Raw genomic sequence first — 27,223 nt, 5'->3', positions numbered from 1 at the left:
GATCAGTAGAGATTCAAGACACTTAAATGATATTTAAACTTATATCAAAACTTTTATTTTGGTGGTTGGATCCTCTACACTTGCTGCTAGATGAGAAATAAAGTTAAATAACTTTACATTTGATTTGATAACTGTAGCAAGCTTTTCATGAATACGACTGTTTTAAGTTATGACAACCTGATACACCTGTATATTAAAATATTCTCTCGGTATTCCAGGATTCATTTTCAAGTGTGTTTCACATGGAATCTGAGGAATTAGAAGATTCATCTGAAAATCTGAAGAGGTAAAACAATTAATTCAAACTTTTGTTCATCCCAGGAGAATGCTGAGGAAACTATATTTTAATATTTTTTTTCAGAATAGCAGACCTTATTTCCACTGGGTATCATATATTACTGCTATTTTTACAGAGCAAGTTTTGCCCTGAAATGTACATAGACAAACTATTGCCTTAAAAAGGTCACACTGAGCAGAATAGGAGAGTTCAGTCAGTTCTAAGTTCATAGTTGTATTGCAGAGCTCAGCTATGGAAAAGGACAAAATGTGAGAAGTAAAAATTTAAGCTGGTGGGCTCCTCCAAAACTGATCTGTAAAAAATTTGTGTAGATGCCTATGTTGTACAGTAGACATATCTACATTAGTATATATTAATCCTATCTATGATTTTAATCAATAATTATATCAACCATTATTCTTATAGATAGGAAAGCTCATTCAAAGAACATGACTGACTAAATCAAGAATAAAGTCCTAAAGTTCTGCCTTTCAGTCATCTTTTAGAAACTATTAAGAAGGCCAACTGGGAGAAAGGGAAAGATGTAGAAATAGTTGAATTAAAATACACAGAATAAATAGTTTCCATATTGAATCTGAACCTCTGTGTTGGAAGTTTGAAAAATACTGTCTCCATTACCTTTCTATGTCATCAAAAACAATTGTTTCAAATAATGTCAAAAGAATGAGGCATAGTTGTATATAAAATGACTACAGATAGTGTGCAGAGAGAAAATGGAGATTTCTGTATGCCTTTGCTCTTTTCTGCAGTGAGTATTCATTATATTAAATTTAATTCCATATATTAGAAAGTTACGTAAAAAGCGTGTGACTTGAGCAACTAAAAACTACTGAGATATATTTGTGATTTTAGACAATGTACAACCACAAAGTACAGAGTTACAAAAGGGTAGTGAGATCACAAGGCGAAAAAGAAAGTTCCTCTTTAGTTTCTCTTCTACACTGTGGGAGTGGTAAAGAGAATGTGCCGTTCCTATGCATTATCCTTTTCATGGTTACTAGTTAATGGACTCAAAAAGTAATTTACTGCTTGCATAGGCCATCAGTAAATTATTTCTCATAACTGATAGGGAAGGAATCTTGGAGGCTTAATTGTATATCTGAATCTTGCTCATGAGACAGCACAATCATATGCCAAGGACTGTACTATATTAACCATTAGAGTTAAAATTTCTGCTATGCTTGAAGGGTGTGATTTTGAGCAATAATGGAAATATGCATTAGATGGGAAGTATTACTTTACATAATAAAATTTCAGGCTTATTATGTAATCAAGGACTCTGAATCAAATCCCAAATCAGACTAGTTTTTGGAACTGTGGGGCATTGCCTAGTGTAACAGTTTGTGAAATAATGAAAGACTAATGCCTTTCCTCCAGCACTGTGAATCCTTATACCAGAAGGACAACTAAAGTCAAATGTTTGAGGGAAACTATAGGAGCTTGATGGAAACAGATTTATTATGAGCACGTGTTCTTCTCTAAATCAGGCAAAGGGAGCAAGAATTAAAATGCCTTAATTAAATATATAATGGCTAAAAAAGTTGGAGATGTTGAATTCTGTAAATAAATGTTATATTCTTAGTTCAAGAAGGACAGGGAGCTGCTGGAAAGAGTGCAGTGCAGGGACACCAAGATGATGAAGGCAGCAGAGCCCTTATGATGAAAGCCTGAGGGAGCTGGGGCTCTTCAGCTTGGAAGAGACTGAGGGGTGACCTCATTAATGTTTACAAATATGTAAAGGGCAGGTGTCAGGAGGATGGAGCCAGGCTGTTCTCAGTGATGTCCAATGATAGGACAAGGGGCAACGGGTATAAACTGGATCACAAGAGGTTCCAAAGAAACACAAAGAAGAATTTTTTCACTGTGAGGATGGTGAGGGAGCACTGGTACAGGCTGCCCAGATGGGTGGTTGAGTCTCCTTCTCTGGAGACACTCAAAATCCACCTGAACAAATTCCTGAGTGACCTGCTCTAGGTGGTCCTGCTCTGGCAAGGGGTTGTACTAGATGATGTTTCAAGGTCTCTTCCAATCCTTAAGATTCTGTGATTCTGTGATTTGGAATAAACAGTTCTATTTAAGTAACAGAATCCCCTTGCAGCTGATTGTGCTTTTACTTTCAGAACAAATTTGAAATGAACTTATGTCATGGTTTAGGCCCATCCAGGGACAAAAGACCGCGATTAGACTCAAGTACCACAGACTCTGGAACTCCTGAAGGACAAGGACTTAATTGCCACTTATTGTACAGGACAAAACAGAGAAGGCTACTCAGCTTAGGGAATAAAACAGAAAACAATTTAAGCCACCAACCAAAACATAACCATAAAACCCCAAAGCATAACCAACACAAAACAACACAGAGTAGGTACAATGATGAAGAGCACAATTAGCTCTTTAACACCACCTTTCCCCCACCCCTCCCCTTTTCCCAGGCTCAGAGCTGTGATCCCAGTGTCTTTATCTCCTCCCACCATGAAGGGCTTAAGGTGCAGGGAATGAGGGTTTCAGTCAGTCCTTTCTGGATGGCTCATGCCGTTTGTCCTCCCTACTCCTCCGCAGGGTACCTCACACACACGTCAGCCCTGTATGGGCTGCTCCAATGTGCGTTCATCCCAAAGGCTGCAGCTCCTCTCTGCCTCTCGTGTGGGGCTGCTCCGTGGCCTGCAGGCTCTCCAGCACGGCCTGCGCCATGGCCGCCTCCTCACACAGTCTCCTGCCCATCCAAGCGCACTCACCCGGAGCTGCTGGTGGCTCTCAGTCCTGCCATTGCCCTGCATGGGTTACAGGGGCACAGCCTGCGTTCTCACCACGGCTTGCAGAGGGGTCTCTGGTCTGGTGCTCCTCCTTCCTTCCTCCTTCTCTGACTGTGAGGTCCACATGGTCACCCCCATCTTGTACCACTTCTCCACCTCCTCCCAAGCACCTCAAATTCCCATCCTTAAATAGTGATCACAGATTGGCCCAGCTGGGACAGAAGTGGGTCTGAACCTCAGAGCCAGGGGAAAGTCCAAGAACTCTTTACTGGTTCTGCACTGCAGCCCCATCCACTTGTTACAAAGCAAAAGCAGCTCCTCACAAAACCATGACAACTTAGAAGTGAAAAACTCACAAATGTTACCTGCTGTACTCTGTTTAAAGAATATGTGAAATTAATCCAGTATTGATTTTTCAAATGTGTCAGATTTGTGAACAGAGCTTGTTTTAAGAAAGTCCTATGCATAAAATAAACGTGGTTGATCATTCTTTATCCTTCTCTTGCATAAGCTATACTGATTTGTTTATTTCTTAGGTTTGGTATTCAGTGTTAATGTTGTTGAATATTAAAGAAATAGTGGAATGTATAAATTCATCCACTCAGCAGTCTTGTGATGACAGATGGATTAGGATACGGGATTTAAACTCAAGTCCATCATATATCTATTGGTTATATATTTTCCTCATACAAGAAAGATATTACAATTACCTGCTTTGCATAATGAAATGACCCATTTTCACACTAAGCATATAATAACAATGTTGTATCTTTCAGGGACTATGATACAAACAAAATCAATTATATGTATGCTCAGTATGTCAAGAATACGATGGAGCCTCTCAACATCCCAGATGTCTGCAAAGACAGAAGATTTCCATGGACAGTGAGTAAAATGAGCTTAGATTTGAAATTGAGTAATGGAAAATGGTTTTCTATTTATCTTTCAAACTCTTTTTGTTTCCCCCTTATTATTTTTATTAACTCAATGACCAAAGTTAGAATTACACAAGCACAAAGGAAGGTACATTTGCTTGATCATTATCAGTGAAGATGTGGTACAATACTTTCACAGTGAGCCATTTGGGCAGCAGAGGGATTTATCCCTACAGCCATTATTAGCAAAGCCTAACATTAATTTGTCAGTAAACAGTGCAATGTGAAGAGCTTGCAATATGTTCTATGGAAAAGGTTTAAGTACAGAACAGTTGTAGTTCCTGGAGTCATGTAAAGTATCTGCCCTGATACAATCCTTGAATGCTTTCTTTAAAGAATCACATGTACTATTCCTAATACAATGCTTACAGTGCTTATTGTAAGCATTATAGTGTCTGTGCATTTGCCTGCAAAGAAACTATCAACAGTCCTTGCACAGCACCAGAGAGAAGAGCAATAGCAAAAAAACCCCACAAAACTAAAATAACCTTTTGATCTGACACATCAGTGTGTACCCATTTTTTTGTGTGTGGCATATAATTAAGAAATTGGACCAAATGTTCTTCTCAGCAACTGCCACATTCTTCCAGGAACAGTCAGAGCAGAAGTACATCCTTTCCTCACTAGCTGTTTGAAAAAGATGCATTGTGTTTTGGTTCCACCCTTTCACCCCCCAAATAAATTCAGTTTCCTTCTCTTGGAGCATGAGACATGAAAAAAGGTCTTTAGAAGACTGCAGAATGTTGACTGACTTGGTGGTGGTTTTCTTACCTATTGTTCTTTGAATCATAATTTGGTCACCATTAAGCCCCCTTTCATTGTGTTGGTGGATTAATCAAGGCATCTCAAACAAGCCAAAAGAGTTTATGAAAATTCTTGGGCCAAAAAATGCTCAGCCTAATGTCAAGTAGTTACTCGTGTTTTACAATATCTGTTCCTTATATTGCCATATTGCAAGCCAGGGAATATGATGGAAAGGAGAGAAGTGAGTTCCTTTTACAGCTCATAACCTGATGAAAGTAAAAAGGTTTTCTAATGTCCATCTGATCTTTTTTCAGCTGCACTGAGTGGAATACTTTGTGTTGCAGCAAAGTTGTCATTTTCATGGAAGTAGTACCTTTTAATGAAAGGATCTGTTATAAAATTAGCACATAAAATCCTACTGAATTAAAATTATCATCATTACCTGTGTTATTAATCAGCAAAGCTTGTTGTCAGATACAGAATTTTTACCATCCAGTCGAAGATGGGAAAACTCTTTGAAGACGTGGCTGCTCTTTGAAGCAGTATGTAAGCCCAGAACAGCTGTAGACCACACTCTAGAGCTTTTTCACTTCAGCCTCTTTAAAATTGTAACTGTATTTTTTTGTTTCACAGAACGACAATGCAGAAAACGTAAATCAACACATAAAGAGTTTGCTGTGTACACCAATAAAAAATGGGAAAAAGAATAAAGTGATAGGTAGGTATCTTAAAAAAAACATCTTTTAATACATTTAATAGAAATATTTCTGTGCTCCACAGTAAAGTCTCAGCAACATGGACTCTCAATCCAAGAGAAAAGATCCTTAATTATCATGTTTTCAACTAAAAAGTCCACTGCAACCTCAATGCTAAATTGTTTATCCAATCAGTTCACAAGTGTCTACACTCTTGTGATACTTCACCATAGCTTCTTTGCGGTTTTAAATTTTCTATAAATAAAACTATTTTTATTATTTCCTGTTTAGAGAGTCAGTTACCACTCTTGCTTGTGAAGATCTTTTACAAGGCAGTGAAAAGAAAAGAAGATGTAAATGAGCTCTTTGGCCTCAGTTTTCTGTAGTGCTGGGATTTTAGAGAACAGCGGTGGCATGCGGAAAGGCAAGCTGAACTGTGCAGCCATTGCCAGTTTCCTCAAATGAGATTCAGTTAAGATTCAGACATTAGAGGTCTACCTGCTGTGCAGTTTTGGTGCTACAAATTGCCCTTTGGAGGTGCCTGCTTCTATATGTGGATTACATCAGGGGCCTACAGTCCTATTATGAGACATAAGTTTAAGCGTCTAAAGCTACAGTGTAAACATCTCTGTCGCGTCTCCTTTGCTTTACTAGAACTACTTTTCTTCTAGAGTGGCCATAGTATCACTGGTTTCCTGGGGTAGTATTTTCAGAAGTAATTTGACATCACTTAGGTCCATAGAGGCCTAGATGCTTACCAAAGCTTAGAAGCGTGTTATCTCTAGCTCCCTAAAAATATTTAGGTGGCTGTGATCTGGGTCCTCAAAGATGGGTAAATAAGAGGTCCTTTTCCAATGAAGACAGATTCATTTATGTTTTTTAAGCTCTTGAATCAGAAAGAGAAGCATCATCTTTACTTAATGGAGCTCTCTTAAATTTCTTTTGGTATCAGCTTCTTTAATGAGTTCTTTCATTGCTGTGTTCTAAATGTTCTACATAAAAGACCAAAATGAAGATTTATTGAGCTTTAATTAGAGATATTTCACTATGCTGTTAGCTACTGATAAAACAGTTGTAGGACAGCTCTTTAATAGTTCAAGGTCAAGAAGTTGTCTTTGGGACAATAGTCAGAAGTTCCTTTAGCAGACTATGTATGTGCTCTCTCTATATATATTTGTATATATATACTATATATACACTATAAGTCTACTTTTTTAAAAATCAGTGTATCCAAATCAGGATTTGGGGCATACCGTGGCCATGGGGTGGAAAAAACCGTCCCCAGCAAAACCAAGCAAATCTTACTGGCAAGAAAGATGAACTTTTTTATTTCCTTGACTTGTGCATTTTTCAGATATGTGATGAAAGCTTTACAGAATCTTTCTGTGGTTTTATAACTATGTCCCAAGAAAAGACTTTTTGAGTTCCTTTAATTGTAATGCGTGGAGTCCTCAATGCTCTGAGGAAGCTTTTGAAAAATGTTAAATTAGTTATACTACTACATACTATATTTACTGCAGACCTCTCATTTTTTAAGAGACATTTACATGCACCCAAATGCTGTGTCTTTTAAGAATGTATTTGCTATTGTGGCTTATTCACTGTTGAGTCTTAATCTTATGTTAATTACATCACAGTTGCTATATAAATAATTATAATGCCATAAACAGTACTAAACAGATCTGAAAGTGAGTTTCATTAGATTTTCCTGTAGAGTTTTATGTCAGCTCATAAATCAGCTTCTTTTTCCCAGGGTAAGATAATCTTGTTCTTACGGAATCCTTATTTGCTGGGATTATATATTTTTATTATCATTCAACTATCTAGGGATCTTATTCTACAAAAGTTCGAGCTCCTGTTTGCAGTGTTCGGATACCACAACCTCTGCCACAGTTTGCATGTGTGTGTTACATTCTTTTCCATAGTTTTTCAAACTACTGTAAGAGGGAAGATGCACAAAGACTTTTTTTTTCCTTTTAATTAAAAACTTTAATGAGCTATTTTAGTCTATAAATAAGGAGTACTAAAATGCTGGAAATACTTGCTGATTATGTTCCCCATTGGTACTACTGTAAAATATTATTCATTCTAATTTCTTCCCTACCCGTAAGCAGAGAGCAAATGCAGCCTCCCTGACCTTACAGTGTCAAAGTGTAAGGCATTCAGATTTCATGTATCTTGTGTAATTTAGGAGTAAGTAGCTCTACTGATGCAAGAAAATCCAGAAACACCATGCTAAATAGTTATCTTCTCTTTTGCTGGTTGACTACATATTTAATATTCTACTCTTTCTGCTGCAAAATGTTCTTCATAAAATATATAAAGTATACAATCTGGTATGCAATAGCAATTTATAGAAAATTAAAACCTTTTCCTTTAGTATATTTTTTTTAACTTTCAATTTGCAACTATTATCTTTGGGGGGGATAATGATTTGCAGTTGGTCAGGAAGATGCTAGCTTTTGTGCTTGAAACTGGTGGTACTAACACTTGTGAGAGTAAGAAAACATTTGGACTGAATTAAGACAATAACCACCCCCAAAGCCATTTTGGCCAAAGATAATGCATACTTATAATGCAGCTGCTTTAATTATTATGGTGATTTCCTAGCAGAAACTGCCATTTGCTAGGTAAAACTAAAGTGAGGTATATGTGTGAATTCCCCTCTGCTTAAAATGGTGTCAAGGATTTAAGCTGCAGCAAGGTTTTGGTAGAGTTATCTGTCAGACCTTTCAAGGGCATGTGCACAGAATGCCCAGAAATTCTTAACAGAAAATAAACAGATGCAACTATGAACAACTGTGACCCTAACAATCTGAATTCAGTAAAGGTGCTTTTCAATGAGTTCAGTAGTCTTTGAAGTAGGCTAGAATTCAATCACATTATTATAGGATAAGCAAGTATACGTCAGCTGTGAACCTCAGTTTCAGTATTTTAGATTTAGTTAGTTTACTTTTAAAAATTTCCAGTACTGAATCAAATAACAAAGTGAACATTCTGTGTATCACTGTTCTGACTTTCATAAATGTTCTTTTGGCATGGTTACAAAAATTTAATTAGCCTCCAAAGGACAAATTGTCTCTAGGGATTAAATCAATCTAGAATACTATTAATAATAAAAGTTAGGATGAAAACGACCCTAGAATTTCACAAGATAATCAAGTCTGTAAAGCCCCACATTTTCATTTTACAAATACTAAGAAATACTTCTGAGTCTACTATGTAATATATAATGTTTTAGTATTTATTCTGTAATACAGTGAAATTACTCTTAAAAAACTTCAGGGAAAATCCTACAGCACTCCTCTGTGTCGCTTTTATGTATATTGGCGGTTTATACTATAGACAAAACTGCATCAGTCCTACACTCATTTTTTCTCGTGATGTTCTATACAACAAATGATATGTTGTCAGTTCTCTGTATTATTTCCTCTAATTTCTGTATCCTGACGTAGGGGTTTGCCAACTTGTGAATAAGATGGAAGAAAACTCTGGCAAAATCAAGGCTTTCAACAGAAATGATGAACAGTTCCTGGAAGCATTTGTCATCTTTTGTGGCTTGGGGATCCAGAACACACAGATGTATGAAGCTGTAGAAAGAGCCATGGCCAAACAGATGGTGACATTAGAGGTGAGCTCAAAATCTAGGTGGTCTTTTATTACCCCCAACAAATTCTAATTTTCTCCAGACCCTGTCTGTTCTGTGAAGCTACTCACATGAGATACTGAACAGAACTTGTTCTCCCCTAGGAGAACAGAATTTAGCCTGTTGAGTTGCACAGGAATTTTTCTGCTTGGTTTCCATATCTGCCAGCAGACTGTTTTATTTGGTATTGTATTTTAACTTCACCTATGGGCTTTAGTGGCAAGCTGAATGCATCTTTTGCTCTACATCAGGCTACACATTGGCAACATAGCAGGTTTGTTCTGCTGCGTAGGAAGAGGAAATGGTTTGGGGGATTAGGGGCTTCCTTTTCTTGTCTGAGGTTTTCTGTGATGATTTTGGCTCAGTCTTTTAGACAAACTAGTTTCTGGACTAACAGCAGCATTATTGTAGGTTTTCAGCAATTTCCTCAGACTCCATCAAACCATATCAGGATGAATGTCATCAAGTCTCAGCCTTTGAATTGGTTACTGTTAAGTTTAATAGCTAAAAAGAGCTTGAGTCTGAGAAGCTGAATTACTCAGAGGTGATAACTTGAAGCTGAAAGTGAAAAATTTGTAGACTTTGGATAACTTTCATTATGCAAACAGAGTGTTTGCAGAATTCCTAAAATGGGGATTATGTACCACATAGCCTTTAAAAGAAATGTTACAACTCTCAAATAAACCTGTATTAAGTCACATTAAATAAAAAGGTGTTAAAATTATTACCAAATTAATTTCAGTGTCTTAAAAAAACAACCTTGTTTGCTTATATGGCAAATTAACAGTTCTCTCCTGCCATAGGACTTGATAGATAATATAGGAAATACAGACGGATAATAAATTAGTATATAAGATGGCTTCACTACAAAAAAAAAGAGTCTGTAGTTGCTAGAAAAATTCCCTAACATTATCGTGTCCTGTGTTCTCAATAGCTGAAAAATAGGAGCGTATTTTGTTAATTTAAAACAAACATACTGTCTTTCAGACTTTTTTGCCAAGTTTCATTTAGGGCAAAACTTTCTTTTATGTTTCTAAATAAACTCCTGAAAGGATTATTATGGCAACAACGTCAGGCTCATAATTATAGCTGTTTCATGTGTTATTTGTCTTTGAAACTGGGGCATGAAAACTTTCCAAAGAGAAAATCAGAGTTCTTTGCTCTTTTATAGAAACTATTTATGTTTTTTGGCCTAATTAACTCAAGAAGGTTTTGTGCTGTGGGAGATTTACGAAAACTGCAGATATCACCCCTTCTGCTTTCAGAGACCTCCCTGAAAACTGGTCTGGGCCCTGCACGGACACTAGATTTCATCATCAAATTCATAAGTACATGTAGTAGAGCTACAAGCTGAAAATCTGGCTTTAGGAAAAATATCTTTTTATCACTTTGCTCTTTTGTTTGTATTAAGAGCTGCTTTTCTTTTTCTGTAGGTTCTCTCATACCATGCTTCTGCTGCTGAGGAGGAAACGAGGGAGCTGCAGGTAACCGCGGTAATTGAATTTTTTACTATTACTTCAGAAATATTCCATTAGTAGGACAGCTAAGGGCAGTCCTTTACACATATGTGATACTTAAACATACAGAAGCACATCTTCCACAAAAATTCCAAAGAAACCCATATCACAGAAAAATTATAGTGAACTTAAACTGGTCAGTTGAATCAACACATCATATAAAAAGGAAACATTCCAATGCCTACAATGAGAGATCCAGGTTGTCCAGAGACCTGCAATTGCAGGAGAACCAGAAGTATATTGACTGCATTTCTCATAAGTTTAAGGGACAGTAACAGCTGATGCAATGTAGTACCAACTTGTTATATTTAAGTATTTCAGAAGCAAAACGTTGAGAACTCTTCTTTCTGCAGCTAAGTCTGAATGTTGTATATTTTATATATTTGTCCCATTCAGGCATCCCAGATATGGGTGCAGCTTTATGCCCTTACACAGAAATTCTCTATTTCATTGTTAATGCAATGATTTTTAAGTTTTTTATGGTTACTTTTCTGTGCCATATCCTGTTCAGTTCATGTTTAATTCTGTGTTTAGAAACTGCTGCCCAAGGAAAAACTACAGCTACAATTTCAAGTATAGTTCAAAGCACACACTGTGCTTAGTCTCTCTAGTTCTTTTTGTTGGAGCAGATGTTCTGGGGAAGTAGCATCACTCCAGCTGTACAAGTATAAAATGGGAGAGATGGAGAGACGGAGAGGAAGGTAGACACAGGGGATCGCAAGCTGGGTAGTACAAGACTGGACTGGATAAGCAAGGCACTACAGAACAGTGCACAGGACTAAGAATAGTTCTCAAATGTTAGTGTTACACAGTCCTACCACACTGCTGCTCATCAATAAAGAGGCACTAACAAGATCAGCATGCAACACATCTCCTATGGTTTCTCTTCAGGTGTTGCATTATAATCTCTGTGGTTACTGCTAAATAAAACAGAAACACAGTAAATCTAGCAATGATGCAATGTCCACCTGTACTGCTTAACTGTTCACATGCTTCCTAGCACAATCCTGGGCCATGTTAACCACCATTTTCTATGGCAATGATCACAGAATTGCTTTGGTTGGAAAAGACCTTTAAGATTATTAAGTGCAACCAGTAACCTCCCACTGCCAAGCCCACCACTAAACCATATCCCTCAGCACCTCATCTACACAGCTTTTAAATGTCTCCAGAGATGGTGACTCCCCTACTTCCTTGGGGAGCCTGTGCCAGTGTTTAACAACCCTCTCAGTGAAAAAGTTCTTTGTAATCTCCATTTCCTCTTGTCTTATGATTCATTACTGGGAGAAGAGACCAACCTCCACCTCACTACAACCTCCTTTCACGTAGTTGTACAGAGTGCTCATGTCTCCCCTCAGCTCCCCCTTCTCCAGACTAAATCACCCCAGCTCCCTCAGCTGCTCCTCATCAGACTTATAAGACCCTTCTCCAGCTCTGTTGCTCATCTCTGAACACGCTCCAGCACCTCTATGTCTTTCTCATAGTGAGAGGCCCAAAACTGAACACAGTATTCCAGGTTCATTCTCACCAGGGCCAAGTACGGGGTGATAATCACTTTCCTGGTCCTGCTGGCCATACTATTTCTGATACAGGCCAAGATGCCATTGGCCTTCTTGGCCACCTGGGCACACTGCTAGCTCATGTTCAACCAGCTGTGGATTAACACCCCCAGGTCCTTTTCTGTTGGACAGCTTTCTACCCACTCTGCCCCAAGCCTGTAGCATTGGATGACGTTGTTGTGGCCCAAGTGCAGAACCCAGCACTTGGCTTTGTTAAACCTCATACAATTGGCCTCAGCACATTGCTCCAGCCTGTCCAGGTCCTTCTGAAGAGCCTTCTTTCCCTCAAGCAAATCTACACACCAGCCCAGCTTCATGTCATCTACAAACTTACTGAGGGTGCACTCAATTCCCTCGTCCAGATCATTGATAAAGATGTTAAACAAAACAGGCCCCAGCACTGAGCCTCTGGGGCCACCAACTGGATTTAACTTTATTCACCACAACTCTCTGGGCCCAGCCACCCAGCCAATTTTCCACCTAATGAAGATTACATCTATCCAAGCCATGGATCCTGATGATCCCTGTCCTGTTTTATGTAGCAATATAGTCCTAACCATTCATTAATAATTCGGTTTGTTCTTTGAGCTTTTGTATACAAGATACTTAATTCAGTGACCATTTCTAACTGTGCTCCTTTATGCATTATTTTTTAATTTAGAAAGCTTAATTTCTTTCTTTGGTGCCACATTCCACTTTTATAACTCAGAACTTCCTGTACAGCATATAGACTTTCTAATTGTGTTGCCTTTTATGAAAGTAGTTCTCTTCTGCTTTTTTCCAGTTTGTTTTTCTTTGTAAATGGCAATGATTTAGTTTCATTGTCACTCCTCTTTCGTCTCAAGAACAGAGAGCAGCTTAGATTTGAACATGAAATTTGTGGTGTGTGTCGCCCAAAAGAAAACAATGATTTTTGATTTATTTTCTCAGTTACTGTGAAGGAACTTGAGATCTTCACATGCCAAGCATTATGAAAGTGCTATTACTATTCCAGTAAAAGTTGCTTGAATTATTTCTTGCTTTGTGGAGTCCCTTTGTGTTAAAAGATTTTACTACTTGCTACCATGTATATGGCCTCCAGTATGCTGTTAACCTAATTTAGTCTATGATCTATACTTTTGCATCTGCTTCTGTAAGTGCCTTAGTTATGTCTAAGACTACTACTCAGTCTCTGACTTGAGATAACCCAAGTTTTTGTATGGCTTACTTCGTGGCTGTCCATGATAGTAAAACAGATGGTCAAAGATGAGTCGAAACATTACAAATCTAAAAACAAGTTTATTGAGAAATTACTTGCTCTATAAAGTGTTTAAGAATAAAACCACAGCCCATATTTGTTCTTAAGTCTTGCACATAGTTCTTCCTGATTTCATGAAAGGCTTATACCATACGTAGGTTGAGCCTGACATTCAGTCACGTGCTGCAAGACAAACACTTTAAAGAAATATCCTCAACATTTTAAAGACTGTCTACTTCCATTAATGATTGTTGGGATTTTTCCTGCTTAGCAACAAAATCAAGAAACCTTCTGATTGTAGTTCCAGATGGGATAAGCTCAATCTGAGCATGCTAGTGCATGACAGTATATATATATATCTATATATATATATATATTTGCAGAAGAATGAAATTATTGAAAAAAATTAATTCTGAAGTATTTCCAAATCCCAGCAACGAGGACTATCAATGACAGAGCCCATTCCATTCATCTTCCCTTCTCAGGTGCCAGGAAGAGGGAAAAGATCGGCAAGTTTGTTGCTATTTCACAGAATCACAGGATCATAGAATGGTAGAGGTTGGATGGCACCTCTAAAGATCATTTTGTCCAACCCGCTTGCTAAAGGAGATCCACCTAGATCAGGTCACACAGGAATGTATCCAGGAGGCTCTTGAGAATCTTGAGAAGGAGACTCCACACCCTCCCTGGGCAGCCTGTGCCAGTGCTCCATCACCCTCGCAGTAAAACAGTTTTTTTATGTTTAAATGGAAATTTTGTGTTCCAGCTTTTTTCCATTACCCCTTTCCTGTTGCTAGAATAGAAAAAATGGATGCCCCAACATCCTGACACCCACCCTTTAGATATTTGTAAAAGTTAATAAGATCCCCCCTCGGTGTCCTCTTTACTAAGCTAAACAGCCCCAGTTCCCACAGCCTTTCCTCATATGAAAGCTGTTCCAGTCCCCTGATCATCTTGGTGGCCCTACGCTAGACTCATTCCAGAAGTTCTCTGTACCTGGGGAGCCCGGAACTGGACACAGGACTCCAGATAAGGCCTCACCACGGCAGGCCACACTTTTCTTGATGCATCCCAGGATGCCATTGGCCTTCTTGGCCATGAAGGCACATTGCTGGCTCATGGTTAGTTTATTATCAAGCAGGACTCCCAGGTCTCTCTCTGCAGAGCTGCTCTTCAGCAGGTCTATCACCAGCCTGTACTGGTGCATGTGGTTGTTTCTCCCAAGGCACAGGACTCTGCACTTGTCCTTGTTGAACCTCATGAGGTTCCTCTCTGCCCATCTCTCAAGCTGGTTGAGATCCCATTGAATGACAGCATAGCCTTCTGGGGAATCAGCCAGTCCTCCCAGCTTGGTGTCAGCAGGGAAAACTTGCTGAGGGTACACTCTGTCCCCTCATCCAGGTCGCTGATGAAGATGTTGAACAAGACTGGCCCTAGAACCCATCCCTGTGGAACTCCACTGGCCACAGACCTCCAACTCAATTCTATGCCATTGATCATCACCCTCTGGGCTCTGTCATTCAGCCAGCTCTCAATCTACCTCACTGTCCTCTCATCCAATCCATACTGTCTGAGCTTTCTGATGAGGATGTTGTGGGAGACAGTGTCAAAAGCCTTGCTGAAGTTAAGGTAGATGACATCCACTGCTCTCCCTTCATCTAGCCAGCCAGTTATGCTCTCATAGAAGGCTGTCAGGTTGGTCAAACAGGATTTCCCCTGGTGAATCCATGTTGACTCCATGCTCTTTATAATATTTCTGAGGTGGAGAAATTGAGCAAGAGGTTATTGTGTGGTCAGTGCTTACAGAAGCTGACCATGGTTCAGTAACTTGAAGGTAAAATAGCCAATACACTTTCATGCTGTAAAATGGGGAACAGACAGCTTTACTGGCATCAGTAAGTCAAGAGGAAATCCACGTAAGTAACACTGGAATAGTTATACACTGCAATTTATTCATGTCTCAGATGAAGTGCAACTTACTGTTGTGGCTGTTAAAGGCAGGAGATCAAGGAAGGGAAAGATAAATTATGAATACAGTCAGAATATAGACATGAAGTGTTCTGCTGAGCTCCTACTGTGTCCTTCCAGCCTCTTTCCTCGTGAAACTACAATTGCAGTTTTTCAAAAGTGTGTCATTTAGAGTTCTTGAAAGGTTGCATTATTTTCCACTGAACATGCAAGACTGGTGGCTCTTTCACATGCTCATAAGTGAAACACCACATGAATCCAAACTGAGGGACATAAAATTACTAGTAGAAGAAAGATGTAAGCATGTTAGATTCTTTTCTTTTCCTGTGTAAATACTATTTTTTATAATGTTTTACGACTTTCCAATTAAGACATACAGGAAAGATAACAGCAGACTCAAATAGAACAGAGACTGGTAGACATACTTATGGGGATAGCTGATTTGCATGCTACATGTAATTATATTATCGATTAGGACAAAACCATTCTTTTTAATTCCTCGGCCTTCTAGGACACAGTTCCCCATGCTGGAATGTTTTCCTCTAGACAGAACTATAAAGAGGAAAATAAACATATAGCCCTATTTATTTTACCATTTCAGTTTTACTTGATTTTTTTTTTAATTCACACTCACATTGGGCTGAAAAAAAATGTAAAGAAGTAGAACTGAGAATCTCGCCTTATATTTTACTGAAAAAAAAGGTATTAATGTTTGTTCTGTAGTGTAATATTTACTATTTATTTTGTTAGCCACCTTAACATCTATATTTTTAAGGGCAACCAATACTTACAATCTGAATTTTCTAATTAAAAAAAGGTAGAGTTGTAATATATGTAATACGTGGAGACATTGCTGATAATAAAAGTTAATAGATTTTTAAAAATATAGAGTTGGGGTTTTTTGTCTACTTTATAATTTCAAATTTCACATTGAAGGTTTATGATTGTACTCAAATTACATCAAAAACATTGTCTAAAAGTTTTAGGGGTTATTGATCACAGGTGAACCCTACTTTTTCAGGTTTCTAGCCCTGAGAGAGCTCTGCTTGTGAACATGTTTTGACTAGCATGGCACTGAGTGTGGATTCTGTTAGGAATTCTGTTCTACTGACATCTCTTTCCTCACCCTTTTTAGAAAAATGTCAACAGTTACAGATTTTGACGCCTGCATGTCCACAAAAATAAAATATATAACTCCACCACTTATTTTCTCAATCCTCATCCTCCCAATTTCATACATACTCTTGGTTATTCTTTTGATCAATGGAAAAGTGTGTGTTAAATCTAAATCAATAAGGCAATGTTAAACAAGAAATGCTAAGGAAAGATAAATGAGAAGTAAACATCAGGTTTCAGTATAATGTAAAGGTAAAAATCAGTATCACATTACTTCTCTGTTGAAAGAGCAGATATTTATGTTATTTTTTTCTCTTTCCTAGTGCTAAGCTGTGTTCTCTTATTCTTCTCTAGGCTGCAGTAGTACCATCAGCACAATCTCTCAACCTAACTGACTTCCACTTCAGTGACTTTGAGCTATCAGATTTTGAAACAACACTGTGTACAATTCGAATGTTCACAGACCTCAACCTGGTGCAAAATTTCCAAATGAAATATGAGGTATGAATGCTCTCAGACGTTGCTTCATATAAAGACACAATTTAGTTATTACAAAATCAGGAGAATAGCAAAACACACCTACAATAAATATGATTGGAAATCTGTATTAAAGAGTATTTGGTAAACTAGGAATGTACATAAAGTGAGCAATACTGGGGTTTGTTCTCAGTTTAGTTCTACTGAAGGACTAATAATTTGGTTAATGGACTGTAAAATGTTTTTAGAAAACTTGAGGAGTTGAGGTAGAGGACAGTTAAAATTCAAAAGGTTATGAAAACATACAGCGATATTTCAAAACTAGCAAGAATAAATATATAAAGACTAATGAAAACAGTTAAATGCATAAAATATCATATATTTATCAAAAATTGAAAAATAGTTAATGGTTGTAATTATTAACATAATTTCATGTATTTATTTTCTTGCTTTTTATTTATATTAAAAATAGTTTTAAAAGAATAGAAAGTGGTAACAGGGATTTCACAAGTACTGGTATCAGAAACTGTGTAAAAGTCAATAGTGTGCCATTGTAGCAAAAAGAGGCAAATTTCATTCTTCACTGACTGAGTGCTACTTACGGAGTAGTTTTATATTGCAGCTCGTATTTGGAGACACACAAATTAATTAATTTTATAAGACCATAATTTAGGAGTCTGAGAAAGTTTGATTAAGATGGTTTTCTATGGAAAACAGAATATTCAGGAATGAGATAATGTAAGTGAAAGACTGTTAGAAAGAGGACAGCAATATTGTTTTCTATGACCACATAGTGTAGTAAAATTAATTATCTTAGTCTTTCCCCCACACAGGATTAGATTGGAGATTAGAGGAAACTTTATAGCGATAGTAAAGACTGAAACAAATAAATTATGTGAGCTGTGCAAATTTCTCTGAAGGTTTTACCAATATATGAGTTGTGGATATGTGTCTGTCAGAAGTGATATAGGCAAGTATTCTTATTTTGCTCCTGGCACTGGTGATAGATTAGATAATCTCTTAGACCTCTTCCAATTAATACACATGATTTATATTTGTAAAAACTTTCATTTTAAAATATTTTTGCTTCGTATGTTTTTCAACAAAACTTCCGAAGTTCGATATCAAAATGCAGGATTCATTTGGAGGACTTCATAGTCAAAGAAATTACTAAAAGAAAATAGGTATTCATTTTCTTCATGACTAGTTTATAGACCAATTTAGATTAGTGGTGTTTAAGGGCTGAAAGTTCAAGTTCTCTTCCACTTCGTTTCACCTTGGTAGTAAGGCCAAGAACTTGGACTTCCTTAAGGGATATATGCCAACAGGAGAGCGGGAGCCAGGTAGCCCAGTAACAGGTGGGCTTCTAGTTCCTAGTGAAGCAACTTTAATGGATTTACAAAATCAAAATAACATCATGACAATAGACACATAATGACACATCTCAACAGAAGCAAGAGAACGTTCATAGTGTTGAAGCTACACTTTCAACTTTCCATACTAGAGCTAAAGAATACTGGGAGTAGTCTGGCACTCGTTTTTTAACAGCGGAAAGGCAGAGAAGTCTGCTGGTTTTGTCTGTTTGGAATCATTTATGTGGGTTAATGATATTTTCTTTTCTGTCAGGACCACATCTTTCACTAGGAACATTAAAAATTTTCTGAAGCAAACCAAGGTCTAGAGTCACACAGTATTTAACATAGAGAAGTATGCTGTATCCATTTAAACCAACACATGAAGTTACTATCTGACCTTCATACATTTCACTTTCTTAGAAATAAATTATAACCCACAATTTGTAATATTGTTGTGTAAAATATTCAGGACATACTTTCTTCTTGCATAAAATAATACTCCCCAGCAATATCATGCTCACTTTTATTCTATCATACTTGCTTTCCAAAGTCCAATTCTGCTTGTCTTTTGACAAGCTGATACAAGGGAAAAGCTACATGTTCATTATCAAAACAGCTCTTAAAGAGAACTCTGTAATTAAAATAAATAAGCTTCTCTATCAAATATGTTGTTACAAATGAGGACTTTCTTCTCTCAATTAGCTTGACATAAGTCAGTTTCTGAATTAACAGCAGTGCATCTGACAGTAGTATTTAGCCATTAGTAAGAAAAACTCAAACCCACTCAACGAGAGTTGAACCAGTGGCTGTAAGCCTATTCTTATCTATGTTCACTGTTACAGGTATTTGAACTTAAGTTAAAGGGATTTTTTTTTTTACTTTTAGACAATTTTCACAGAGGAATAGAGAAATATTTGTTTTCATAAAAATAATAGATTTCTACTATATTTACAGTTAACTATGTGATGGTCTTTCTTAAAGGTTCTCTGCAGATGGATTTTAAGTGTAAAGAAGAATTACCGGAAAAATGTTGCTTATCACAATTGGAGACATGCCTTTAATACAGCACAGTGCATGTTTGCTGCTTTAAAATCTGGTAAAATTCAGGTACATTTTCCTATTTCTACATTAAGAATATTCTGGCTAAACAAATTCTATAGTGATGCATAGTTCTGACTGGCGTGTCAGTATGATGTTCCTCATTCTGTTGTATTTCTAGAGAAATCAAAATATTTCTGCTGAAGACTTCTGACTTTAAGGGTTTGGTTTGTGAAATTGTTGTCATGTTACTACATACCCAGTTTCACTTAAATCCTCTGAAATGATCAGGAGGATGTTCTCAATGGTAATATCTAAAGTAAGGTGTGGACATGATAATGTCCTGTTTTAAAGTTAATGTTTATGCTACAAGCAAGTAAAAAAGATGGAGAAGAAAAGGACTGACCCTGTTTCAGGATGTTTCCTTATAATATTCAACAGTAAATTTTAAAATTCAAACGCAGAACTGACTACAGCTTTATACAAATAATAGAACTCTTTTTTTTAAGTAAAGATTTAAATGTTCATTTCAATGCTTCTGAACAATGTTTCAACTTTCCACTTAAAAGACACATAATAACTTTAAAAAGAGCACAATAATTCTTTATTGCAAATACTAAAGGGCTAAACAATCCTAAAAATAAGAAAGATACTGATTTAACATTTTCCAAAATTTCTTTTTGGTTTTTAGTTTTATGTTCTTGAAGAAAACAAAATGTTTCTGTTCATTCAGAATTAGTGTGTCTTCAGTTTGATTAAAGACAACTGTTATTTGTTGTTTTTTACTATTTTAAAGTAAGCACTTCTGAGTGAATAAATGAATCCTATTTGTAGGCCAAACTCCAATACCAATAATGAAGAGACATTCCCTTCCCTCTCTAAACTTTGCTCACTAAAAATAAAGACAAAAGGTGCTGAAAGAGACAAAGGCACTGCAGTGCACTGAAATGGACATGGTACTCTTGTTCTGCATGCGGTTTAGTAATCTCTGATAATCCTGAGAGTTTGCTTGCTTTTTTTTGGAATCCTGTCTGTCCCCACTGCAATTTCTATAAATTGTTTTATTCCTAACTACCTTGGATTCACTCCACACTGATTTTCGTGTCCTAGATTCTGGTGTCAGAATGGGATTGAACACAGGTCTCTCAATTTTCCCTAGTTTAAGGGAAAAGCAATCATTGCGGGAGACATCTTCTTGGAGGAAATAGAAAATCAGTCATTTTCAAACTGATTTATCTTTTGACTAGACTAAGGAAAAGTTTCATTATATAGAAAGCACATTTAAATCTACAGAAACTGTAACTGCTTAAAGAAAATTTGGGTTTGATTGTACTGAGGGCATAAACCCCAGTGTCAATGCTGTCACTGGCTGTTCTTCAAAATCCCAGTCTGACTGTTGTGCCTGCTATTCTTGTCCCATTACAAAGTGCTGCATGAATATGGTAGCTTTGTCTACCTCCATTTCTCAATTTAAATAATTTTCTGTTAGATTCTATTGAACAGCATTAATAAAGATCCAAAATAATGACAAAAGAAGAACATAAACCTCTCCACTAATCCTAGTTGGAGCTCCAGAATAAACTCTTTAATGATCACAGAATCACCAAATGGAAGAGGTTGGAAGACATCTCTAAAGATCACCTAGTCCAAGCCTGCTAAAGCGGGTCCACCTAGATCAGGTCACATAGGAATCTATCTAGGAGGCTCTTGAAATTCTTGAGAGGGAGACTCCACACCCTCCCTGGGCAGCCTGTGCCAGTGCTCCATCATCCTCACAATAAAATAGTTTTTCCTTATGTTTAAGTGGAACTTTTTGTGTTCCAGCTTTTTTCCATTACCCCTTGTCTTGTCAGTAGATACAACAGAAAAACATAATGACCTAATTTTCTGACATCCACCATTTAGATATTTGTAAATATTAATGATATCCCCCTCCAGTCTCCTCTTCTCCAGACTAAACAGCCCCCATTCCCACAGCCTTTCCTCATAAGGAAGATGCTTCAGTCCCCTGATCATCTTGGTGGCCCTACACTGGACTCTCTCTAGAAGTTCCCTGTCCCTCTTGAGCTGGGGAGCCCAGAACTGGACACAGGACTCCAGATGAGGCCTCACCAGGGCTGAGTAGAGGGGAGGAGAACCTCCGCGACCTACACGCCACACTCTTCTTGATGAATCCCAGGATGCCATTGGCCTTCTTGGCCACAAGGGCACATTGCTGGCTCATGTTTCGTTTATTATCAACCAGGATTCCAAGATCTCTCACTGCAGAGCTGCTCTCCAGCAGGTTGACCCTCAGCCTGTACTGGTGCATGGGGTTGTTTCTCCTGAGATGCAGGTCTCTACACTGGTTGAACCTCATGAGTCAGATATTGGTTAATTTTGCTTTCCATGGGTTTTAAAGTTCTGTTAATTCATTTAGAGATCCATGAAATGCATGACATTTTTCTGTTCAGATTATTCCAAGGACAAGTGTATAATTACTTTTTATACCTACTTAGAGAACATAGCCCAACTCCCTTGAAGTAACTGAGAAGCTGAGCTAAAAGTCATGGGGCCAGAATTTAATAAAATTCCTCATACTCTCTCTTTGCTGACAAGTGACATTATGCAAGTCACTTCCTCTTCTTTATCGGTTTTCCCATCAATACATGCTATTCCCTCTGAAAATTGCACTGATGTCTGTGGAGAATGCTTATTACTGTCCACCACAACGTCAGAGATAACCCTTATTCTCAGCATACTATTTGATATCCTTGTCCTTCTTGGGCCAGAACTCTAATTGCTACATGGGTAAAGACAAGACAGGTGCAAAATAAATCCTGGTCACAATGCTAACTCTCTTCTTGTATTACTTTACATTTAGAGCAAACTGACTGACTTAGAAACACTGGCTTTGCTGATAGCAACTCTCAGTCATGATTTGGATCACAGGGGAGTGAACAACTCTTACATACAAAGGTAAGTCTGAGACAAGTTAAATAAAAATAAATGAATACCAAAATCATAGAGCTAATTTAAGTACAACATAATTGATTCAATGATGTGAGGCTGTGTAAAAGAGTGAGTTTGTACAAAGCAGCTGAAGTGCAAGAACAGCCAGAGAGACTGAAGAGTCTAAACAAAGATGCACAACCTCAGCTAACGATGGCAGATAGTGACTTCCTTGCAGGGATAGTGGCTTTCTGCTCCCATTCCAGATGTCCCATCCTCCATTTCCCATACAGTGACAGCAAAAGGTCCCAGCTTCTAAAGAACAGTATGTAGGAAATGTGCAGTTTTTCAGACTGCTCCCTGCTCAACTAGCTGTTCTCTCTCTAGTCTGGGCCAACACAAAGCTGAGATCTGCAGTCAGCTGATACAAAGGAGTCTCCCTCCCTGTTTATTTTACTCAAGACTTACCCACATATTTCCAGAATTCTAAGTTGATTTTGATAAATGTCGCGGTTTTGCCCAGCCGGAGCAAAGGGGAAGAAAACCGCGACTCCTCCCCCTCCCCCTTCCGACGGAATGCGGAGGGGATCGGAGAGGGAAAGAAAAAAAAAAAAGTAAAAGAGCCCGCGTAAGTTGAAATAAGAACAGTTTACTGGGAAATTGAGGAGTAACAACTATAACAAAGACAAGGGAATATTACAGAGAAAACTGGTGAGTGATACAATTGCTCACCACCCGGGACCCGACGTAAGCGACCGCTCCGTACCGGTGACCGAGAGCCCGCGCGCCCACGTTGGGCGCCAATAATGTCGTGGTTTGGCCCAGCTAGCACAACAGCACCACGACAGTTTCTCGCTCGATGCCCCCATTCACCCCCACCCTCGTTAAGATGGCGGAGGACCCAGTGAAATGGGAGTAAAAAGATAAGCAAGATTGTTGTGGATTGAGACAAGGGCAGGGAGGGCTGGCTGCCAATTATGGTTCTGGGCAAAACAGACTCCAGTACTCGACTTAGAGAGGAAAGTAGGAAAGTTTATTCTACAAGAAACAGAACAGAATAAAAGCAAAAAGGGAGTAGGATGATGAGAAAATTACAACCAGCACTTTAAGATCTCCCTCCCCCATCCCTCCTTTCTTCCCGGGCCCAGCTCACTGCTCCCGATATCTCTACCTCCTCCCCCCGCAACAGCTCAGGGGGGTAGGGAGTGGGGGATGTGGTCAGTTTCTCACAGATGGGCTCTGCCGCTTCTGTCTTCTCAGATGAGGATGACTCCTGGCATTCTTCCCCTGCTCCAACACGGGGTTCCTCCCCCGGAACACAGTCCTTAACAAACTTCTCTGGTGTGGGTTGTTCCCAGCAGCTGCGGCTTCTGCCGATACAGGTTCCCTCACACGGGACACAGTCCTTGGTGAATATCTCTGACGTGGATTCTTCACCGCGGTTGCAGTTTCTGCAGTTGCAAGATCCCTCTCTCGGGACAAGGCCTCTTCTGGGCATAAGTTTAATGAGCTGCTTTGTCGTGGGTTCCTCCCCACAGTTGCAGCTGTGGATATTGGGTCCCTTCCTCGGGACAGGGCCTGCTCCGGCCATAGTGATAAAGGGCCCCTCCTTTGGGACAAGGCCTCCTCCGGCCAAAATCACTGTCCCTGGCTCGGGGCCTTTAATGAAGTGAATCGCTGCCCCTGGTGCGGGGTCAGCTTTAGCAAAATGAGTCTCTGCCCCTGATGCGGGCTCATTATCAAAATGAGTCTGTACCGCTGATGCGGGGTCTTTAAAGAAATGAAAATAAATCTCAGCTTCACCAGTTCTCTCCATAGAATGCAGGGGAGTCTCTGCTACAGTACACCTCCTCCCTTTCATCACTGACCTTGGAGTCCGCATGGTTGTTTCTCTCACCGTTCCTACTCCTTGCACCACCACCAGCCAGAAGAAGAGAAGAAGGGGCAGAAGAAGGAAAGAAGATGGAGGAAGACACCTCCCCTTCCGGCTTCTTCTTAAAAAGTGATCGTGGAGGCGTCTAATTGGCTCAGCCCCAGAAGTGGGTCTGGCTCAGAGCTGGGGAGAGTTGTGAGCAACTTCTTACAGGAGCCATCTTTGCAGCCCCTTCCCCCTTACCAGAAAAGGCTGTCATGTCAAACCATGACAATAAGATACATATTTACATATTTAAAGGCACATTTTGCAATTACTTTGGGTTATCTGTACTCTAACTTTCATCCATTCTGGAATTACAGAAAAACTTTTACAAACAAAAAAAGACAAAATATGTTTTAACAGAACAGAACATTTTGCTTTGAAGTTACCAAAATGGAGCATCTGAAATCTTCTAAAATTTTCTTCATATTTTAATTTTTAACTAAAAATATTTGGTTTTTTAGAATTTATTAATAGTCTCAGATTTGCCCAAAATGTGTTTTTCAGTGAATTTATTATTCACTTCAAATAACAGTATATGGTTCCTGGATTAAATAAATAGCTTGATTTAAAACATGAAATAATGTGATTACTGTGATATGGTGATGTGTCCTGATCTGACCAGAGATGAGGAAAAGATACTCAGAAACGTATGCTTGTATCTTTTTCTGGCAGAGCTGGAGAGTGGTTTTGAAGCTACCCTTGGAAGAAATGGTCTGCTGTTCTTGCTGTGTGTAAAGTAAAATACTAGAGAAGGAAAAGTTTATTTGAGGCAGAGAATACTGAAAGTCAGAAAATAAGTAAGCTGAAGCAGAATTCTTGCCTTTCAGATACGTGTTCAGAATAACACTAAGACTGATGTGCAGAGGAAAAAAAAAAAACCACCAAAACCAAACTCATCAAAATTGAAAGAGTAACCATTTTCTAGTTCCCTAATAGGGGATTCCAGCAGTAACTGTAGCTTTGCAGTGATTGGAACTGGTTAGCTATTTTTTGCTTTATTTATTTAAAAATAAATTTCCTGGAAGACATCTGGAAATGCGTCATCTCCTCTCAAAAATGTCCTGGGAAAGTGTCACAGACAGCAAAATCTAACATTCACACATGCTGTAACGTGGAGATGATTACAGCTTAATAATTCTTTTTCAATAGAAAGTTCCATTAATTTTATTTTTAAATCCCTCATTTAAATCTAAATGAAGAGTTTGAGTTTTTTTTCCCCAGGAAGGGATTCCTTTTGTTTCTTCCATGGAAGCAGGGAGCGTGGATACTTAGCATATGATTATTTCCTTAAGCAACAGGGTTTCAAAAATTAAAATGGTCCTGGTAGTAGAAATTACAGGAAATGAATTGCTTAAGGGTCTTTTGGTAGATACGATGGGGTTTTATTTTCTTTTTCTTCCAAACCCACATGTAAAGTAGGCAAGTACAGAGTATGAAAGCTGCATAACCAAACCACCGTGTTTAAAAAGCAGTGGAGTCCTTTGGCCTGTCATGGTAGTTTAACAAAAATACTATGTACTTGAGGAGTAGATCTTGTGTTTATTTCCAGCACTTGTGTCTTCCAAGACAGCCAAAGTCTGTAAGTACTGAGGAAGCTCTCATTTAGTGCAGTACTTGGGAAGATAACCTAAGATATTTCTCACATATTTCTCTCTTTAGTTAGGATGAACTTTAGGGGACACAGTATACATCCCACTTAACTCGATGGGAATTTCAACCAGCATGTGTTGGCACCATCCTACAATTTGTTTCCTTACAGAAACACGCAAGCATGTTTGCTCTATGCTCCTTTTGCAGTGGTCTCAGAGGAGGTCCTGGGCAGCCAGCCCATAATCCTCAGGGGTTTGCATCCTTTAATCTCCCTTTCCGCATTATTGTTTGTCTTTCCATCTTTCTCTCCACATTTTTGTGCTTCTTAAATCCTTGGAGTCTCCTCTTGTGACTTTTATTTGAATCTGTGTGTGCTGACTTACATAGAAACCCAATCCTGCAGCCACCACTAATTTATGTGAATGATGCTGAACCGTACAAAACATCCCATAGAACTATATGCTAAAAAATAATTTCTTATATGATTAAACATTTGTACGTCAGATTATAAAAAGAGTAACAGATTCAGGATCAACAGCAAAACAGACTTCCAAAAGAATCCTGATTCAGTTGAAGAAGTGACATCAAAGGTACAGTAGCAAAAGCTAAGAACTATAGCAAACTATTTCCTCTTAGCCATGAGGAAAAGAGGGAAATAAATAATCCTCAGAGAGGAGGAGTTTCTGCATTTTGTCTAAAGGTACTCAAACAGAATTTGCTATTTTCTAGAGTAAGATAACTAAGTCCTACATAGATAATAGTTGGTTTCATGCTGATTTTCACTGTCTGTAGTACAGCCAACATCTTGTTTCCCTTTTGGATTTTACCCTAGGCAAAGGGTAGGTAATGATATTGCAGTAGTTTGGTTACAAAGAGAGTGGTGAAGAATGAAGTACTAATATAGGTACTAACAGGAAATTACTTGATTGTCATTTTGGGCCCTGCACCAGAGTACATTTAATGGTCAGCAGGGATTCTATGACTGGTATCAGTGGGCTTCCAGTTAGGTCTGCATTACATACAAGCTCAGTAGTTGAGCTAACTAAATATGCTAGGCAGGTGTTTAAGACATTACAAACCCCAAAACTGTCACTTAAATTTTGCTTGTGAATGAACCCTTCTTTTTGCCTGTCCTTTTAGTAAAAGAACCTTTCCTATTTATAAAACCTAGTATTACCTCTCAGTCTGTGTGTACAGCTGGTCTCCACAAGTAAGAAAAGGCAGAAAACTAGAGTTGTCAGTGCTCTGACAAAGTAATAGCATTGTCTTTTTATCTGTACTCCACCTGCATCTTTCCAAATATATTCCTTTTGTTTGGCCAGTTACACAGAAGGGGGAGGTTAATAACAGGCATTGGTGAGTGGGGGTGAACTCATAATGAAAAGAGGACATTAAAAGGGAAGTTATTTCTGGATGAGTAATATGTTTCATTTGATTTCTCCATCT

General features: G+C 38.4%; 1 protein-coding gene across 5 annotated transcripts in view; it reads left to right on the top strand.

Moving 5' to 3' along the window:
- PDE5A (phosphodiesterase 5A) overlaps nucleotides 1-27,223 on the top strand; it is a 134,156-nt gene that overhangs the window by 94,930 nt on the left and 12,003 nt on the right. For 4 of the 5 annotated variants that reach the window (XM_061993936.1, XM_061993935.1, XM_061993932.1 and 1 more), the window contains 8 exons: nucleotides 219-286; nucleotides 3,828-3,936; nucleotides 5,364-5,448; nucleotides 8,881-9,056; nucleotides 10,505-10,564; nucleotides 16,823-16,969; nucleotides 19,282-19,407; nucleotides 22,202-22,296. In XM_061993936.1, coding sequence (XP_061849920.1) covers nucleotides 219-286; nucleotides 3,828-3,936; nucleotides 5,364-5,448; nucleotides 8,881-9,056; nucleotides 10,505-10,564; nucleotides 16,823-16,969; nucleotides 19,282-19,407; nucleotides 22,202-22,296 — 866 coding nt within the window. The remainder of the gene's footprint in view (nucleotides 1-218; nucleotides 287-3,827; nucleotides 3,937-5,363; nucleotides 5,449-8,880; nucleotides 9,057-10,504; nucleotides 10,565-16,822; nucleotides 16,970-19,281; nucleotides 19,408-22,201; nucleotides 22,297-27,223) is intronic. The other variant, XM_061993934.1, reaches the window with a different exon arrangement.

Source organism: Colius striatus, chromosome 3 (genome assembly GCF_028858725.1).
Source record: "Colius striatus isolate bColStr4 chromosome 3, bColStr4.1.hap1, whole genome shotgun sequence".
NCBI lineage: Eukaryota > Metazoa > Chordata > Aves > Coliiformes > Coliidae > Colius > Colius striatus.
The sequence above is the reverse complement of the archived record's forward strand: the minus strand, read 5'-3'. Positions and strand labels throughout refer to the sequence as shown.